Source organism: Lygodium microphyllum, chromosome 10, assembly GCF_053477565.2.
Source record: "Lygodium microphyllum isolate KBCC chromosome 10, Lygodium_microphyllum_v1.1.10, whole genome shotgun sequence".
Taxonomy (NCBI): domain Eukaryota; kingdom Viridiplantae; phylum Streptophyta; class Polypodiopsida; order Schizaeales; family Lygodiaceae; genus Lygodium; species Lygodium microphyllum.
The window spans coordinates 145,729,000-145,748,916 of record NC_141144.1 but is presented as its reverse complement, the minus strand read 5'-3'; the positions used below and the strand labels follow the sequence as shown (position 1 = coordinate 145,748,916).

At 40.6% G+C, this 19,917-nt stretch overlaps 2 protein-coding genes across 10 annotated transcripts in view; one reads left to right on the top strand and one right to left on the bottom strand.

Annotated features, from left to right (window-relative positions):
- The first annotated feature begins 12,125 nt into the window (after positions 1–12,125).
- Positions 12,126–15,084, top strand: CYP98A3 (cytochrome P450, family 98, subfamily A, polypeptide 3). Its single transcript, XM_087687017.1, has 3 exons — positions 12,126–13,035; positions 13,322–13,719; positions 14,052–15,084. Exons 1-3 carry the CDS (start codon positions 12,534–12,536, stop codon positions 14,679–14,681), a joined length of 1,530 nt encoding a protein of 509 aa, XP_087543143.1. The 5' UTR covers positions 12,126–12,533; the 3' UTR covers positions 14,682–15,084.
- Positions 15,085–19,607: 4,523 nt separating this feature from the next.
- LOC148030659 (uncharacterized) overlaps positions 19,608–19,917 on the bottom strand; it is a 39,535-nt gene continuing 39,225 nt past the window's right edge. For all 9 annotated transcript variants that reach the window (XM_087687010.1, XM_087687013.1, XM_087687012.1 and 6 more), the window contains one exon: positions 19,608–19,896. In XM_087687010.1, the coding sequence (XP_087543136.1) occupies positions 19,862–19,896 (35 nt within the window). In that variant the 3' untranslated portion in view covers positions 19,608–19,861. The remainder of the gene's footprint in view (positions 19,897–19,917) is intronic.

The window sequence follows — 19,917 nt, the reverse complement described above, 5'->3', positions numbered from 1 at the left end:
ATCTGTGGCCACCACGATGTACTTGGCTTGTGAGTACTGAGCTATGGGGCTAATTGGTCCTATGAAGTCAATTCCCCATTTTTCGAAGGGTTGGCGAGCAATGATTGGGGTTAACTCCATTTGATCCTTACGAATCGGAACTTTCGCCCCCTGGCACTCGTCACAATGCTTGACAAATCGCTTGGCGTCGTGGAAAAGTGTGGGCCACCATAGTTGGGACTGCAACACCTTCCGTGTTGTCGTGTCTCCGCTAAAGTGTCCACCTGCAATGCCGCTGTGCGCTTCTGAGAGCACATCATGCATCTCATGTTCACACACACACCTACGCAGCAATCCGTCTTGCCCCAACCTATAGAGTTGGCCTGCAATCAGCTGGTAGGGCTGGAGCTTCAAGATCAAGTGCCTAAGTCATGCCTTTTCTATTGGTTGCTCAGGTAGTCCGTGCTCGAGCACTTGGACTATGTCATCTGCACAGTATGGCGCCAGATCAGCCTTAAATAGGTCTCTCTCTCTGGATAGGTGGAATAAGTGGGCATCAGGTAACTCGTCAATGATGCCTTGTCCAGCTACTTCTCCTGTGGGTATACGGGACATGTGATCAGCCATGTAATGCTGTTTTCCCTTTCGTACCACCACGGAGAAATCGAATTCCAGGAGCAGGAGGAGCCATTGAGCTATACGTCCTGTAGCACAAGGTTTGTTCACTAAGTAGAGCAGGGCTTGAGAGAAATTATGTTGGGCGGTCGATTTCTGGCTCCCAAACTAGGTGGCATGAATAGGTACAAGATTCTTCATTCGCTCCACTATCATTAAAATGATTGCGGAGTCACATGATGACCTGGTTCTAGTAACCTCTTACAAGTAAATCATACTAATCAAGTCCTAATACATGAAATGCAGGTAAACTTAATACCATCATATCAGCTATCGAAATGTCAGCTAATGGTCTCGAAAGCCTTGGATGCTTCTATTGTAAGAACCCAACCCCCTCATCCTACTCTCCAAGTGCAAGTGTGTAGTGTATTATGTGATGTTCGTGAGCCCAATGTCAAGTCTGTTCATCCATCAAGGCACACATAACCATGAGGTGCAAAGAGGCACGTGTAGATTTATTGTCAAAGAGGTGCAAAAGACCGTAGAGGAAATGGTAAGAGACTTTAGTGCAGCTAGACCTCGACACCTACAAAAATGATCGTGGCTAGAAGGCTAGTGATGAGTGCCCTAATTCAAGAGCAAGGTGTTTCCATGTCTAACACTGAACTCTAGATGATGCTGGAGGAACTCCACCCACTCATTCAGAGGAATAGGTACCATATTATTCCATCACAACACATCCCAAAATATCTTTAAAAAGCCATGCACATGAAGATCAACATTCTGTGCATGTAGGTTCAAACACATGGTCCATGCAGCACGTGCTAAGAGTGATCAAGGAATGGAATCTCCTCTTCTAAAATTAAAGCAACGTTGTGCATATAGATTTTTCCATGGTAGCCTATTTCTTGGGCAAGCCATTGACAATGATAGTACGTGCTTTATATTCAAAATGTCAATGACTAGGCCAACCTTAAGGGTTGATTTAGTGAATCGTACGTGAAGGAATGGCATTAGGGACCTACGCAATAGCTAGGTATGCTTCGACCAAGTGCGTCGCATTAATGATTGGACCACCATGGCAACACATGTGTATGACCCAAGGTAGTTTCTCTTACACAATTCTACCACCACAACACGAACTTAATGAACATAGTTCTCCTTACTCTTCCATTCTTGTCTTGTATTTTTGTAGTACACAAGAGTTGATGATTCTCGCAATATGTGAGATGAAGGAAGAGTATACAGATGCACAAGCTCTTTTCTGGACAAAGATGAATGAAGTGATGGAGAAGTGTGGCCACCCAAGTGTTGATTTTCGAGGATTCATGGCAGAAGAGGCAGCTGCCAACTAGAGGGCTATACACACAATGTTCAATGGTGGACCGCGGACAACATAATGCAAGAAAGGGAGAGATCTTGCTTATTTCATTGGGAACAAAGTCTCCAAATACATACTTCACAATATGTGCACAAGAGTTTCCAAGATGAGCATAGGTGCTTATGTCGCACATGTGGAGGTGTGCAGTCGCCATGAAAGACGATGCAACAATGCAATATCAATTCATTTAGGTTTAGTGGGCCTCAGGGAAAGTTGCAAATTGCAATATACCAACAATGGATTGTTGGCTTAGTTGGTGGCATATCAGATATCCATGTTGGAAACAACACTTTGCCAAGGTAAGACTAATTCATAATAGTAGGGTGAGATGTATGGTGCATTCGTTTTTCCACACTCTATGCCCTCTCGTGTTGCATTTGTGTCCAAGTGGTGGAGAACATTTCTCATATGCCAACCACGAACCTAGGAGAGCCGATGCATGCAAGTTGGTTTTTTTACAGGGGAGGGATGCTAACCACAAACCTAGCAGAGCCAATGCATGCATGCAGGGGAGGGATTCAAGGGATCCATCATCTTATACAATGCATGTGTTAGTGATTTAGCCAATGCTCTATTACAGAGCACAAAATGGCATGCATTCATTAGCAGAAAGTTCCATGGTACAAGACCTAGTGCAGAGAAGCTTTTGAGTCAACTACAATAAGGAATTAGCCCCATACCTTGAGCAACAGCAAGGATGGTTGAGGAGGTGGCAAGAGAAATTGAATTGCATCAATGTCCTGATTTTTGAGGGGACAATGTGACTGTAGTGAGAAAACATAAAGTTGATGGGAAAGTGGGATCAAAGGAAGCCAATGCCTCTCATAGGCCTAAGTATGTGACTGAAAACATACCTAGAAGAAAGGACACAAGAAAAACTTAACTTTGAGGACCCTTTTCTTCCCCACCAATCAAGGGCATTATCACCAAATTCTTTGGAGAAAATGGTGGTGGAGACAGTCCTTCATGACACTTTTGGGCTATAAGAAGGATTCCAGCTCATAGTCGTGCAATGTCAAGGACGGTTGAAATCTAGAGAGAGAAAATACAAAAAAACAATCAAAAACATGATGCATGGGGTGCTTGCACCTTCATTTTGGGGTGTCATCAAGTGGTCCAACACAAGAGGAGAAGCTAGCAATCAACATGGAATGTGACGCCAATTCATGTGGTTCTGTAATGATAGTGTGCACCATACATGGAACATTTGTTCTTCCATTCATCACACACCACCCAAGGTTCCACAAGTATGGCCACTAGTGCGAGGCACAAATTTGACAACTGAAGAAATCCACATGTTGGAGAGTGATGGGTTTGTTTTAGAAAAGGCAACATAAGAGGTGGATGCTAACGAGGTCTCATCTAGATATTGAAGAGGTGTTTCATAGGCTGCAAGGAAAAGGATAGGCTTGGCATTGACTCTAGATGCAACTGTGAAGGCCCACATAGTGGTGAATCCCTTGAAGCATGAGCTTTTCAAACTAGAGACACCTGACTCAAGTGACTTGAAGGAGTATTATGATGTGCACATTGCAAAGAATCCAACATGTAATTGTCAGGATTTCATGGACAGTGTTGCAAAAGGAAAAGCATATTTGGCATGCAAGCACATATACTATGTGTATCTCTGAGTGTTTTGAATGGATGCAAATGCCAACATTTTTATATACCAACCCATACTCACTAAAGAAAACTTGCACATTGTATTTGGAAGTAGAATAACTTTTCCAATGCCACCTATGCTATGACTAGCAATGCAATGCCAACACTACCTCTTAACACAGTTGCATTGTATTTTGTCAAGAAAATATTGTTATACAATTCATTGGATAGCTTTTCTCAAATTTTTGACAAGATTTGGTGACCTTGTCTCTCTTAATTTGTCAAGCAAAAGCACTATTGCCAGAGCTAACCCAATATAAATGTACATTTGGATTACTTGTATGAATTTTCTTGTATCAAATTCGTTGGGGGGAGGGAGAGAGGGGGGAGGGGAGGGAGCTATCAACCCATTGTAATTAAAGTTCTAAAAACACAGAGTGGCCACACAAGCACTCACATTGTGTGTGTGTGTGTGTGTGTGTGTGTGTGTGTGTGTGTGTGTGTGTGTGTGTGTGTGTGTGTGTGTGTGTGTGTGTGTGTGTGTGTGTGTGTGTGTGTGTGTGTGTGTGTGTGTGTGTGTGTGTGTGTGTGTGTGTGTGTGTGTGTGTGTGTGTGTGTGTGTGTGTGTGTGTGTGTGTGAGAGAGAGAGAGAGAGAGAGAGAAAGAGAGTCGAAGTGTTTATTACAACACATGCCGTAATCCGATGTGAGACATTATTATACAATGTGGACTGATCGCATGCATAAGAGAGAGAGAGGGGGAGACAAACACAAAGAGTGAGTGAGTGATTGAGATTTATATACATATATATATATATATATATATATATATATATATATATATATATGTGTGTGTGTGTGTGTGTGTGTGTGTGTGTGTGTGTGTGTGTGTGTGTGTGTAGATGTATGTATGTATATATGTATGTATACATGTGTGTGTATGCGCACAACACAAAGAGAGAGAGAATGTAGAGTGAGAGGGAGAAATTGTATGTACATGGGGAAACTAAGAGAGAGTAAGAGATGGAGTAATGAGAGAGAGAGAGAGGTGTGGGCCATGGTGTATCTTTCTGGGGGGTGATCACATGAATGTACCCACGTTACGTGCTCGAGAGAGAATCGTTTACACGAGATAGAGTGCTATTTGAGAGAGTGTGTTAGAAAGAGAAAAAGAGAATATACATGTAGAGAGAGAAACTAAGAATGAGAGACAAGAGAGAAAGGTAGAGAGGTACACAGAGTGAAGGTAGTGGTGGTGATTGTGGAGGTGGTGAGGGTAGTGGTGGTGGTGGTGGTGGTGGTGGTGGTGGTGGTGGTGGTGGTGGTGGTGGCGGTGGCGGTGGCGGTGGTGGTGGCAGAGATGGTGGTAGTGGTGGTGGAGGTAGCCATGGTGGCAGTGGCGGTAGCAGGAGCATCATCTGCGGTGTTAGTGGCGGAGGAAATAACTATGGGTGGAATAAGTGGACTATGTGGAATAAGAAATGGAGGTTGTCCAAAAGCTCGCTCAAATGCTTCCTCAAAAATCTCGCTTTTTGCCCTTCCCAACATTTTTGTGAAATATTTCAATTATAATGCAAGCAAGAAAAAGTACAATTTCATCCATCTCTTTTTTGTATGTCACTAATATATTATGTCAAGCAATACAATGTGGATTAAGTTTGTATGAACAATGGGCAATCTACATGCAAGGGATGGTAAAAGAAAATGAAGGAGCTCTTAGTTGTAGAACTATTGCTTTCAATCTACAACTAGTAACTCCCTAGTTTTTCTTTCCTTGCATTTTGCATTTATAAGTGTGTGAATACGACCATGAAAATTGCATAAAAATAGTGTCTATATGGCATGAAAGAAATGTGATTCTGGACATGGGACTTTGGACATGCTTTTTATCACGATCATAGACACATCCATAAGTTTTGTTTTAAGTTCAAAAAATGCATCGGGAAGGCCATCTATGGTCCCTTCTAATGCAAATCAAAAGGGGTGAAAAAGTGTTGTTGGCAAAGGGAAGAAAAGACTTTGACACTAGGAAGAATGATTTCTATGATAAGCTAAAGGAAGAATGGAAAACTCAATTCCTAAATGAGAATTGGAAAACTTGGAGATGCAAAATACACAAGGTATGGAGTGTAATGCCCAAGCTCAACACTTTGTTGTGGATGATTTGTGCAAATACTAAAGATAAGGTAGGGAAATTTATGAAGATTGGCTCCCTATATAGGATGTGTTCTAAAGCCAAAGAGTCAATAATGCATATTTTCTAGCATTACCTAGTAGCCCAAGTCATGTGGAAGAATATGAAGGGGTGGATGCAAGCAACTAGTTACAATACAAACCTTAAGATGAAGATTTCCCTAATTGGGGACAAGGACAAGGAAATTTTGAAAGTGTGGAATTTGATCTCAAAGTAGTAGCATTGAGGGCCTTATGGGCCAATAGGAATAAAGCAGTCATGGCCAAAGAGCCTAGATAGTGGAAAATATCTAAGTAGGAACCATTATCAAAGAAATCCTAGCATTGCTAAGTGAAGAAGACAACCCATGTGTTCAAAGTGTGTCTCAAACTCCTCAAAGGAGTGAATGTTTTGTAAGTCGGGGGGTCTTTTTGCATATGGCCCTAAAGCATCACACTAATGTAGATATATATATTATTGATAGAGATATCATTAGATTATTCACATCAAACTTGTAGGGTAAGTGTCTATTGGCTTGGCACCACTACATATTACTCAATATGATCAAAGGAAGTCAATTTTAAAGGGTCTTAAGATAGGTATTGCTTTTGAAGTCCTATAATCAAAATTTCATTTTAGAGAGTCTTAAGACAAGCACTATCTTTTAACTCCTTTATTCAAAAATTAATAATTGCTACAAGTCTTTGCATTATATTTGGTTAAACATGTTCTGAATTTCTATCGCAAGGTATTGTTTGTGTTTATAACACATATTATACTCCAACATGGGCAAAGACGTTTATATATCACACTTGGTGTTTTTGCATAGGACCCAAAAGCATCACACTAATGCAACTATACATATTATTGATAGAGCTATCATTATATTATTTGCATCAAACTTGTAGGGTAAATGTTTATTGGCTTGGTAGCATTGCATATTACTCCATATAATCAATGTCAATTTTAAAGGGTCATAAGATAGGTATTACTTTTGAACTCCTATACTCAAATTTTCATTTTAGAGAGTCTTAAGAAAAGTACTATATTTTAACTCCTTTATTCAAAAATTAATAATCGCTAAATATATTTGAATCATATTTAGTTAGACTTATTTTGAATTTCTATTGCAATATATTATTTGTGCTTATAACACATATTATACTCCAACATGGGCAAAGACGTTTATACATCACTTTGATATTTGCAATAGGTTCTAACAATACTCTAGCTAAACTGAAGCACTAGTATTGTTATGTTGAGTTTTGGAATTTGCTTTACTGGATGATCAAAGCATTCCCTTATTCTAACTAAGTCTCTAAACCTTACCTCACGCTTATTTAGACAAAACCTTTGTTCTCACAACTTGTTTTCAACTGTTGTAATTTGCTTGACATTGAACCTTGATTTTTTGTGAAGATTGCACTGATTGTAGAAGAGGTTTAATGTAGATGCAAAGATGTTGCGACACGAGAGAGAGAGAGAGAGAGAGAGAGAGAGAGAGAGAGAGAGAGAGAGAGAGAGAGAGAGAGAGAGAGAGAGAGAGAGAGAGAGAGAGAGAGAGAGAGAGAGAGAGAGAGAGATTGAGAGATTTTTTTATTACGCTTTAAGATGGAGATTAGTCAATATGATGGCACCCTAAACCCTAGCCCTGGTGATAAGAAGAAGACTCCGATGGCTTGTATATTTGTTAACTCGTTTTCATCAACTGCACTTCACATGTGAAGAATAAAAGTAGATTATTATGAATGTGTGTGTGTGTGTGTGTGTGTGTGTGTGTCGTGTGTGCGTGCGTGCGTGCGTGCGTGCATGCGTGTGTGTGTGTGTGTGTGTGAAAGAGAGATTTGGTGATTGTCCTTTAAAATGGGGAATATCAATTCTTCTAGTTCATGTAGTGGTGCTGATGAGCATGTGGTATGACATGCTATGTAATCACCTTAAATCAAGAATTGAAGAATAATAAATAACTTTTAATAGTAATTAATAGCCCCTACCACCAAATTGCATTGACTCATGCAAATGGGGGTATGGTAGCTAGCTCAAAACATTCCAAGCAAATCAACTACAACAGATTTGGAGATGCCAAATTGTGTTGTGGAAGAGGGTTTCTCATCAAGAACTAAGAGCGCAGCTACCCTAGCAGTAAATAAGAGAAAAAGAAGCAATGAAGAAGTTGAATGTGGAGAAGGATTTAGCAAAGCTAGCAAAGGAGAAGGCAAGGAGGAGGAGGCTTCTAGAGAGGCCTTGCTTGATACACATGAAGATTTCAAGTTGCACATGTAGGCCAACCCCTAGGCAATGTTTGAGATTCTCACAATGGTGCTAAATATGGAGGATAGAATAGGAGTAGTGCCAAGTGAGTAACCCTAGGTGCCAAAGAGATTTTGTCACAATGTGCTATGATTTAACACCAAGGTAACATTGTGCTTCTTCACTGAGAAGCCATTAAAGGCTCTTAATCTAGCCAATTGGTTCAATGTCATACTTAAATCTGAAGGCCGAGTCGAGGAGATCTACAATGGGGGAGGGGGATTCTATGAGGTGGTGTTCATCCAATAGAGATACAATACAAAAAATATTTAACCAAGGGATTTGCTTTTGGGGCCTAGATCTTTTATACAACATGGCATGGCCATTGGTGGAAATGGGCAAGTTAGCTTGTGAAAGGATTGCCCCATCTCGGTGGAGATACACGAACTCCTAACTTATCTATGAAACCTTCTCGTGCATATTGCAAGGGAGCTAAGCAAACCTCTCTACATCCCCCCCCCCCCCGCCCCCCATAACAAGACCACAAAAATCCTATTTGTTTATTATGGAGCATCGAGGAGGAGAAGCCTAACTTTGTCGACATCAATAATCCTTTAGTGGGTGAATTGCAACTCAAACTTGTTTGAAGCAAGTTTGCTGGAACTTGTTATCACTGTGGGCAATGGGGCCACTACTTCAAAGAGTATCCATAGTTGGTGGAGGAGAAGGATCATGATAAGCAATCGATTAAATCATCCTACGTGGAAATAGTCACAAATGTTGCCAAAGGTAAAGGGAAGAATGTTGAGGCATCAAAGGAGGTGAACCAAGATGGGTGGTAGACTGTCAAAAGCAAAAAAAGGGCATGAACAAACACAACCTTGATGTTGTCATTGCATAGGATCATAAACTGCATAGGTGGAGCAAATCTAAGTTTCAACACAAGCATTACTCTTGCTTCTTCAGATGGGCCAAAGGTGATAGCTCAAGTTGTTTAACCATCATCAAGACAAGCAGAGATCCGGAATGCACATATAGATCAAATGATAGTGGTATCTTAATGATCTCAATCAGATAGGGGAATGACAAAATCAATATCACAAATGTGTATGGGTAAAAATGATAGTAGGATCAAAAGTAAAAAATGGGCAACATTGCCATGCATTCCTCCTAGACTGAGCCCCTTGGTATAAACTTTAATGTGGTCCATGGGGGGTAGCAAATATAGAAAAAGTGTTGCAAATCACTAAACCGACTTTCACTTATAATGCCCTTAGTCACAAGAGCTGCTAGTCTTGTCTAGATAGGTGGTATTGTAGTGATCAAGGTGCATAGCTCCCAATCATAATCAGGTAGAGGCGGCACCAATTGTTTACTTTTTGACCATCTTCCAATTGTGCTTTAGCTTACCATGGTTAAATTCAAAGGTCCTTGTGGTAGAACTACCCCTATAAGGGAGCTAGATAAGCTTAGCTTGATTTTCAACAGAAGGATGATTACATATATAAATTGCATATCCTTAGCATTCATAAGGGGGTTCCAAGAAAAAAGGAACAAGGAAATGTTTGCCCTACAACTAGATAGTGGAAGCTTAACCATGAACCACAACTAGAGATTCGGAAGGCATGTAGCCTTTAATTCTCATGTCATTATTTAGACCACAAAACAGACAATTGCCATGAAGCTCTTATGGAGATCTTGGAACTAGTTCCCTCAATAATTTCAAGAAGGGAAAATCAAAACTTAACAAAGCCCTTCGAGATGGAAGAAGTAGAGAGGGCTCTAAATAGACTAGGTAGCAAAAAGTCCCTTGATATGATGGCTCATTAATGGAGGTTTTCCAAATATAAATGGAGTGTAATTGGACCATGAGTGACTACTCTAACTAGTTGCTACTAGGAAAAAAGTTCTTTATCTACATCTTGGACAAGAAACATGATTGTCCTAGTATTAAAGTAGGTTGAATGTACAAGGATCGACCATTGGAGACCGATCTCCCTAATGAACACCATCTACAAAATATTTGCAACATCCTTGGCCCTCAAGCTGAGTCTAATAGTTATGAAGCATGTTAATGGCTCTCAATATGGCTTCATCAATGGTGGCAGAAACATTTTAGATCATATTCTCAATCAACGGCTATCAATATGGCTTCATCAGTGGTGTGGCAGAAACATTTTAGATCATATTCTCAATGTGATCATGGCATTAGAGTGGTGGGCTAGAGTCACAAATCAAAAGATTGCATTCTTACGATTGGGCATGGAAAAAGTATTTGACAAGGTTAAATGGGGCTACATTACAGACACAATGTTGAGGATGGGGGTTTGACAAAAAAGTAGCTAATTTTCCCTTCATGTTGGCTAAAGGGGGAGAAGCATACATCTTACTTAATGGTTCCCTCTTGAACCCAATTGGCATTAGCAAAGGAGCAAGGCAAGGGTGCCCCCTTAACCCCCTCTGTCTTGAAACCCGTACATTTTTTTTCTATGCCATATTTTTCTATGAATGAAAATTTTGATGGATCGTGTGACCTTGTGAGTGTCAAATGCAAGGGGGAAGCGCTTTACTAGACATGGGTTCACTAATGATCTTCTCATGGGCCTTGAGGCTAAGAGGGAAAACTTGGAGAATGCACTAAAGATGTTGGAAGTCTATGGATGAGAGCTGCACACTTTGCCATCAATTATAGGAAGTCTCGCTTAATAAGTGTCATGGAGGATAGCTTGGATGATCTCAATTCAAATGGGAGGATCATAAAGAGGTACAATCTATTTAGATATCTTGGACATCACCTTGGAATAGATGTGCAAGAAGACATCGAAGAAACTTGGATCATGGATAAGTTAAGGGCAAAATTAAAGAACTGGAACAGAGCTTGTTGGCCATTGCATGTGAAGCTCAAAATCTTGAGCACATTCATATACCTTTGCTTTTACCTTCTATCTCCCTCTTATGACATGGGGCACTGAGTTGCAAAAGCATTAGGATTTGATGATTGGAGGATTTCTATATATACCTAGCCCCAATTCCCGTGGACAATCTAAAAATTCCAAAAGGAGGCAAGTGGTCTCTAGTTAATTGAACCAAGTGTCGGGTGTGTGACTCTCAAAGCCAAGCTACTCTCAATAGGTGCATTGATATTGGAGCTCCTTGGTGTATTATGCTCATGGATTTGCTTGCATGGAAGAACCCACAAGCTTTGGATTGTTTAGGTCTTAAAAGGAGGACTTAATTTGCACCGAAGCAATCATGAAAGTGAAATCAATTGGATTTGTAGCAAATTTGTTGTAATTGTGGAAAGAAATTCAGAGTAAAGCCAAGATTGATAAAATTGTTAGCAATATGCACATGGAAGAGAATGTCTTTTGGTCATGGGTATTCTACCCTCCTCTAGTTATAGACATTGGAAGAAGAGGCATTAATTTGGCAAAAAAGGGAGTGTGTCAATTCGACCACCGATTTAACTCCTATGGAGAGCAGGCTTGTTTAGAAGAGGTTGAGAATAAACTAGATCTGGCTAAATCTAATAGGGGAATTAAGGAAAGCTTTAAGCATAAAAGACTTACAAAGTATATGGGCAACAAGTAACATGGATTTGCCAAAGACATGTAGTAATTGAGGTATCAATGTGCCAACCGACATCTTGAAGGGCTGCTTCTACAATACATGGTTGCGGCAACTTCCTCTCAATGATTGAGTCTTTTTATGGAAGGTGATGTGGCAAGGGCAATTTTCTCAAGCAACAAGCTCAAAAAAAGAGGCATTACCGATGGTAAGTATTCCTACACAGAAGAAGAAACACGCAAAAAGCTCCAATGGTGGGGAGCACAATCTGTTGATCTTTTGGATCTTTGGTCCCCCTAAGGTTTAAATCCTAGACCTAGGGACAAGAAGAAGCAGAAGGGGGTCCCCAAAAAATAAAACAAAACCCCCCCCAAAAAAAAAAAACACATGTATTTTAGCAACCTGTTTTCGTCAACTGTAATTCACATGGATAATGCCGTTGAGTATAAATTCATGAAAGCATCAATAGTAGTGCGGGTTCCTGCATACACCTCTCATCATCATTCGTCATCATCGGATTTGTTGGTAAAGCACCCCAGGCACGCACCACCCTCTTTGAAAGCCTCCTCTCACAAAACCCAAATAGACCACTCTCACCAACCCACACCTACGTTTCTGTCGACACCACGCACACCCACTGCTCTGCCGCGCCTCCATCATCATCATCATCATCATCATCATCATCGTCTTCTCCATCTTCATCATCCTCTGCTCCATCTTCATCTTACACACCTCCAAAACAAAGAACAACCACTCTCCAAACCCACCTCTCTCTTCTTCCATTATTATGTTCCAAACGCAAGGCTGCATTATTCCTCGGACTGCATTTCTCATCCTCTCTTCTTCTTCTGTTATCTGCTCCTTCTGATCCAAACCCAAGAGCCATCCCTCATCTTCTCTTCCCTCTTTTCTGAGCAAAGACTTCTCTCTGCAATTCATTGCACACCCCCAAAATCTCTGAGCCACCATGGCTCCCCTGCCCTCCGATCCATTCCTCCTCATCCCCCTCGTCGCCGCCGCCCTCGCCGCCATTGTGGCCGTCGCCCTCTTCCACCGCCGCCGCCTCCCTCCCGGCCCCCGCCCTTTGCCCTTCGTCGGCAACCTCTACGACATCACCCCCCTGCGGTTCAGGTGCTTCTGGGAGTGGTCCAAGAAGTACGGCCCCATCATGTCCGTCTGGTTTGGCTCCACCCTCAATGTGGTCATCTCCTCCTCCGATCTCGCCAAGGAGGTCCTCAAGGAGAAGGACCAGCAGCTCTCCGCCCGAAACCGCACCCGTGCTGCCAATCTGTTCAGCAGGAATGGCCAGGATCTCATCTGGGCTGATTATGGCCCCCATTATGTCAAGGTCAGGAAGGTGTGCACGCTCGAGCTGTTCACGCCAAAGAGACTTGAAGCGCTGCGCCCCTTGCGAGAGGATGAGGTTTCTGCCATGGTTGAGGGCATCTTCAATGATTGCGGTGGGAAAGGTGAGTTATAAATTCCATGTGCTTGATCACTTCTCAATAGATGCGTTTTAGCATTTGTGGATCATGAAGGCTACCAGCATTTCACGCTATTGAGATTTAGACTCACAGATTTATCGATCAAATGAGCACATCGTCTCCGTTTGGGGGTTTTTTGACATGTATGCGTTATCTCAATACTCAGTATGTGGGTTTTAGCACTTGTTAGATCGTGAAGGTCACAGACATTTAACAGTTTTTTGAGGTTTAGATTCTCAAATTTATTAACTGTTCGGATACTTGATTTAAGGTGGGAGTACAAAACCTATCACTCTCAAGAAGCATCTATCGGCTGTGGCTTTCAATAACATAACACGGATCGCATTTGGGAAGCGGTTTGTGGATGGGGAAGGCAAGGTGGATCCACAAGGGCAGGAGTTCAAGGACATCATTGCACAAGGAATGAAACTTGGGGCATCGATCAAGATGTCTGAATACATACCCTGGATCAGGTGGATGTTCCCCCTCCAAATAGGGGAGTTTTTGAAGCATGGTGCTCGGAGGGATACCCTCACAAAAATCATTATGCAGGAGCATACTCTTGCTAGAGAAAAAACTGGTGAAGTGGAACAACACTTTGTTGATGCCCTGCTGACATTGCAGAAGGATGCTGGTCTGACAGATACACACATCATAGGGCTCCTTTGGGTAAGTGTGTTTTTTAAATGGAAGTTTCCTGCTCCCGTTTTGTAGTATCACAAAGAAAACTTGCAACAACAGTGTCTCTGCCTAAGGATCACTTTCAGTGTATGGGCCATGCATAAGAGTGGTCAAGGCTTAAAACCATTGTGAATTTTCTGGTCATAGTGCTGGAATTTACTGCAGCAAGTATTGCATTTGGTAGATGTGCTAAAAAAATTCACAATGTTGTCATTGAAATATGGAAAACTCAAAAGTTTATTGCACTGTCAGGTTGTGCCAAATGAACTCTCCATGTTATCATTCTAATATACAAAATCAAATGGTTATTGTACAATCAGGATATGATCACAGCTGGTATGGACACAACAGCCATATCTGTGGAATGGGCAATGGCTGAGCTGGTCCGGAACCCTCGTGTGCAACAGAGAGCCCAAGAAGAGCTTGATAAAGTGATAGGAATGGAAAATGTTGTGAGAGAAGTGGATTTCTCCAAGCTCCCTTACCTCCAGTGTGTGGTAAAGGAGTCCTTGAGGCTGCATCCTCCAACACCGCTTATGCTGCCTCACAAAGCAACAGAAGATGTGAAGATAGGTGGCTACGATGTCCCAAGGGGCACAGTAGTGCATGTAAATGTATGGGCCATTGCACGTGATCCGGCGATTTGGCCAGATCCTCTTGTGTTCAGGCCTGAGAGGTTCTTGGAGGAAGATGTGGACATCAAAGGCCACGATTATAGGCTGTTACCTTTTGGAGCAGGGCGCAGGATCTGTCCAGGAGCTCAGCTGGGGTTGTACTTAGTGGAGCTGATGCTTGCCCGCCTGCTGCATCAGTTCTCGTGGTCACCTCCAGAGGGGGTGCGAGCAGAGGATATTGACATGACTGAGCGTCCTGGAGTTGTCACATTCATGGCCAAGCCTCTTGAAGCAATTGCACAGCCTCGCCTTCCAGCTCATCTGTATTCAAGATAGACATATGGTGTACAGAGACTGCAGGTGTATGCAGAGATCTCCATTGAGGTGCAATCTAGTGCTTGGGTTGCAGACAGTGAAGAAAACATCTGAAAGAAAAGTCTGTCCATGTGGCCCAAAGTAGAATGGGTCGCTTGAGGTAGCTAGTGCTTATAAAGGATTTTATTATAGTCAATGCAGGAGAGTATCTTCCAAATTTACAGCCTAATCAGCCCCCACAAAAAAGAGAGTTTTTAATAGTGGTTCGTAACAGATAAAAGTGTCATTTTACCATTTTATCTTGTGATCAATGTAATCTGAACTTACATGATGTCTTCTACTCCCTAGTTCAGAGGAGTCCTAACCGAAGTGGCTATATTCTTGTTATTGTTCCTCTAAATATCAACGAAAGAATTTACAGTAATGCATATATCTAAAACATAACTAGGGACGTAGGCTTTCTTTCTAATATTCTTTAGCAAAAGAAAGTACTTGCAACTTGCATTTCTTGGAGCATTTAGCCAAAGTCTATATCTACATTCAAAAAAAAGGAGAAATTTTGGACCATCCATATGTAAAATTTGGGGTATTTTTTTGCACCAAGAATAACCTAAACCCTTAACCATCATCTAAGCATACCTTAATGGTTAATGCTAATAAAGGATATTGAACTTAAATTGCATAATGGAAGTATTTCATATCGAGGTTCAATTTTGGCTTTGAGAATTCCTCTAAGCTAACACCTATACCAATGATAAGGCATGCACATGTTGCAATAGTATTTTTAGACACTATACATACAAGTATGCTTTTTCTTGCATTTGCATCCTTTTTTTTAAAAAATGTTTTAGTTACCATGTGGCCATTGTTTAAAGTTTGTATTTTATAATACTAATTTTAATGTCATGAATTGCAATAATTGGTTAAGGCACAATGTGAGTTGCTTCTTTAGGCAATGATAACATGGACGAGCACTTCTCCATTATATGTGCAATCATTCCATGAACATCACATCATGAAGCAACAATTTTCTTAGCCTCACAATCTATAATTGGCAAAACCTTGAATCCATTGGATTATACAAATTTGCTTTTACGATTCATCAATTTGAAAATTTCCTAACACATTCCAACCAAGGGAGTGGGCTTCAAAGAAGTGGTAGAGAAATGAACTTTTAGAGTTTGAAACTATTTTTCTTATTGGTTGGAATTTAAATTGTTATAGTATAAACTTTTAGAGAAGGCTGAGCATAAGCTTTAGAACTATCTTCCTTCCTTTTGTTGTTCTAGCATAAGCACTTAGAGAAGGATAAGCATAATCCCAACCAAAATGAAAATTTCAAAGATCTAAAAATTCATTTCTTTGCCACTTTTTCTAAGCCCACTCCCTTGGTTGTTGTAATGTGTTAAAAGTTTTAAATGAATGAACCATAAAAGCAAAGTTATTTAATGCACCTATTCCTTAGGTGGTTGTAGCTACCATGTGGGAAGGATAGAGAATGACTACAAGAGGGAGAGTGAAGGTAATTAGGAGTAGAGAGTGAGAGTGGAGCAGGGCAATAATCACCCTTTCATCTCCCCTATGTGATCTTGATTCCCCCTCCATCTTTATAGCACCCCCAAGCCTTTTTGGCTCTATGTCTCCCTTGGGTTATTTTGTACACTCGTGTGAAGGCCTATGGGACAAAAACATATTGAAGGTGTATAGGACAAAGAAACACACATCAAAGTTTTTCGTTACAATCCACTTTGAGATACCATTGGCATAAAAAGCAACCCATGTTAGGATGCCATTAGCATAAAAAGAAAACTAGCTACTAAAGCTATCAAAATTGCTAAATACATCATGACCCAAACATAACTTATTGTTTAGACTTTTTAAACTCCTCAATGATGACTTTGCTACCTTGATAGCTACCTTCATCTCAGCAATTTCACCTAGTAATGCTTTGAGTTGTGCTAGTATAAGTTTATTTGTGATCCATGTGTTGGTTCCCTTGAAACATTTTGATTGCTTTAATGCTTCATCTTTATCTCTCATGCTTCCAAACTCCAAAGTTACTTATTCCTTTCATTGATACTTTTCCATGGTATCATCTACTTAAACTCCTTTCTTCTAGCATTGGCCTTAGTTTAATCTCCAATTCGTATGTTAGCATCCTTGGTAGTCTTCATCAACTAGTTTTCTTGTGTTTCTCTATGCCATTCCTTAAGAAGGCCTCCTAAACATGTGTCAAATGTGATATTTCTCTTGCAATGTAGCTTCATTAACTATTGAAAATAGTGTCTATCATGTCTTGTTGATTTGCCTACTTGTTTTGATTTCCTCTTGTACTCCATCTTGCACTTTGGTTAATATTTCTTTGATGATTTCATCTTCAATCTTCTTAATAATTGTAGCCACATGTTGCCATCTTTCCATGTTGTTCCATCAAGCGTATAAGCACTTTAGCAAGTGAGTCTATTAAAACCATATTCTTTGCTTTCAAGTTGTAACCTTATTGATATAAATATTTCTCCCATAAGCTAGACTCTCAATTTGGCTTGGGCAATGATACCAAGACTATTGATAACATCTTTGGATCCATCTCACTACGAGGACAAGTTCTCAAGCCTAACCCTCACCTCTAAGTGTTGCCCTTGTAGTTTAAGGGGTGATAAGGGAAATTAAAACCATTCACCCCACAACTCTTTATGTAAAAGGAATGGCAATATAAACAAAAGTTTTTGTTTTTGGGTGTTTTGTGGGAAGGGAGTGAATCCATGTTTAAAGAGAGGGTCACATATTGAGTTTGTGATATGAACTATCTAACAAGCTACATGTTATGAGCTATGGAGTCTGACAAAAAAAGAGTCAAGTAGACTATTGACAAAAGTAGTTGAGGGGTAGAGATGAAATCGCACTATTGACTATTGAGAGGGAGAGAGAGATAACAATGCCGTGGTCCTTTTAAGAGGGAATGATGACACAATGTTGTGGTCTACTAGAGAGGGCTCTCTCTCTCTCCATCTCTCTTTGCGTGCTAGTGCACATGTACATTCATGTGTGCATATGTGTACCAATTTGACATTGTTGATCATCTTGCTATCTACACTATTTTATTATGTACCTTACCTTGATAAGTTTTCAATTTGCAAAGTGGGTGGATGGGGACTTACACTTACGAACTAGTTTCATATACAAAATACTCCCTATAGATATCACAAAATTTTAGTAAAACACGGCTTAGTGTATGACATTTTGGCCATAGCTTTTTAGAAATACTAAAAATAGGCTTTGCACTTGAAAAATCAATCTAGATTCCTTGCACCTCGAGCTTATTTGGAAAGATAACTCACTCCCTAGGTGAATGTCATTGTAATGGCCAGCTTTATATTGATGCTTCTTTCCTAATAATATTGACTAATCACACTAATACTATATCCTTGTTGATTCCCTAATATTTATTTCCTTAAATATTGAAACACTCTAATCGTGATAATTCTCTATTCCTCCCTTGGTCATTCACACAATATTTGCTGGTTAAGTATGAAGCCATTGACGTATATCACAAATCTTTCCTAAAGAAATATGTGCAACTTTAAGGTCCACATCTGACTTGCTGAAAGTGTATACGATTGGTCCAAAAAAAACTTAAAAATCACATCAACATTGGTCCCTTATTGTATCACGATTGCAAATTCATTATGCAGCTTGTTAACTGATGGCAACCTGTACCCACTCTGGGCCAAAAACTCGTGCCTCCATCTCAAGATTTGTCAAGCATGGGACACTAAGATGTCAGATGGTGATATTGAAGATGCCCTCTTTGGTTAATGCAAGCGGTTGCACGTGGTTATAGCAATGGATGAAGACCCCTTCATTCATGCACAAACTACAAACCAAATTTCAATAAGACATCAAAACTTTGGGTTACAAAAATAGAGCCCATAACCCTGTCTAAGTCGCGGTTTGATTGTGCAAGTCTTCTGGCCCCTGCTATTTGCATAAGAAGCCTTGGCTGGAAGACTTTGATGCCAAGTGTAGGAAACCAAATCAGAAGCACACATCACTGCCCCCCTACACTTCTGGGCAGCCAACTCCCCCTCAATTCTTATTTGTCATTCTAACACTTTTTCATCCTCTGTGCAAGCAAAGGAGCTTCAATACTTTTTTTGTGTGTAATTGGCTGAAACATGTACAACTAGGAGCCAATACTTGCACAACCGAACCAGAAGAATATGATGCCAAGTGTAGGAAACCAATTGGAAGTATAAATCACAGCTCCAGGACACTTTACAGGCAACCAACTCCCCTCACCATTTCTTGTTTGCGAACCCCACTTAAAGTAGTTTGTCCTTTGTGCAAGTGATGAAGCTTGAACATCCAACCTCTTGCTCACAACAATACACCAATGGGATTTAGTTGTACATGGACTGCCGCCTGTGATGTGTGTGTATAGATCCCCCTTCCTGCCAGATAGACTTCTTGCACGTGGCAGGAAGAGGGATGCCCAGTGTGGTATTTTGGAACCGTCACATCACTCACTTTGCATGGGCTTTTTACTCCAGTCTTGGTGGACATTTTACCAGGTTCATTGTCTTTTTTAAATATCCTACATCTGATCTGATCTAGCAGGTCCAAAAGAAGTAATTGGCATCTGCTATCAGAGGTCCAAGCCCATGTGAAGTGATGCATCCCCTGTTTCACATATAATTTTCAGCACTCATTCCTTTGCTTTTTCAGGATAGCATGGATTTGTCATCTGCAACCCCATCCCTGAGTACTGATTCTAGCATTCGATCAACATACTGATGAGATGTGAAAGCAGGTCTATAAGTAATGCTACATTGCCTATAGAGTGCAGTAAATCAAGCATAGGTTCATAGACAACTAGACATTTTTTTATATAGGCTTTAGTAATTGAGGAAGGACCCTAGCTATAATTTGCAACATAGACCATCAGGCTTTGAAGTCTTAAAAGGATTTGAAAGCATACATAAGAATGTCATGATCTCTTTGAGATCAGTTCTTTGAGATCAGTTCTCGTACAGATAAGTTAGGTTAGACAGACAGACAGAAAGGTCTCAGGTAATTATACAGCCTTCAGTAATATTCCAGAAACTCATATTATGGATGGTACCTCCAGATTCAGGATCTGATAGCTTGACAGGGTGAAGTATGGATACAATTTTCCAGTCTGTAGGTGTTCTGCTACCTGGCTAGCTTGCAGCACGCGTCAAAGATTTCTTCTCAACTGCAGAAAGAACACAGTTTT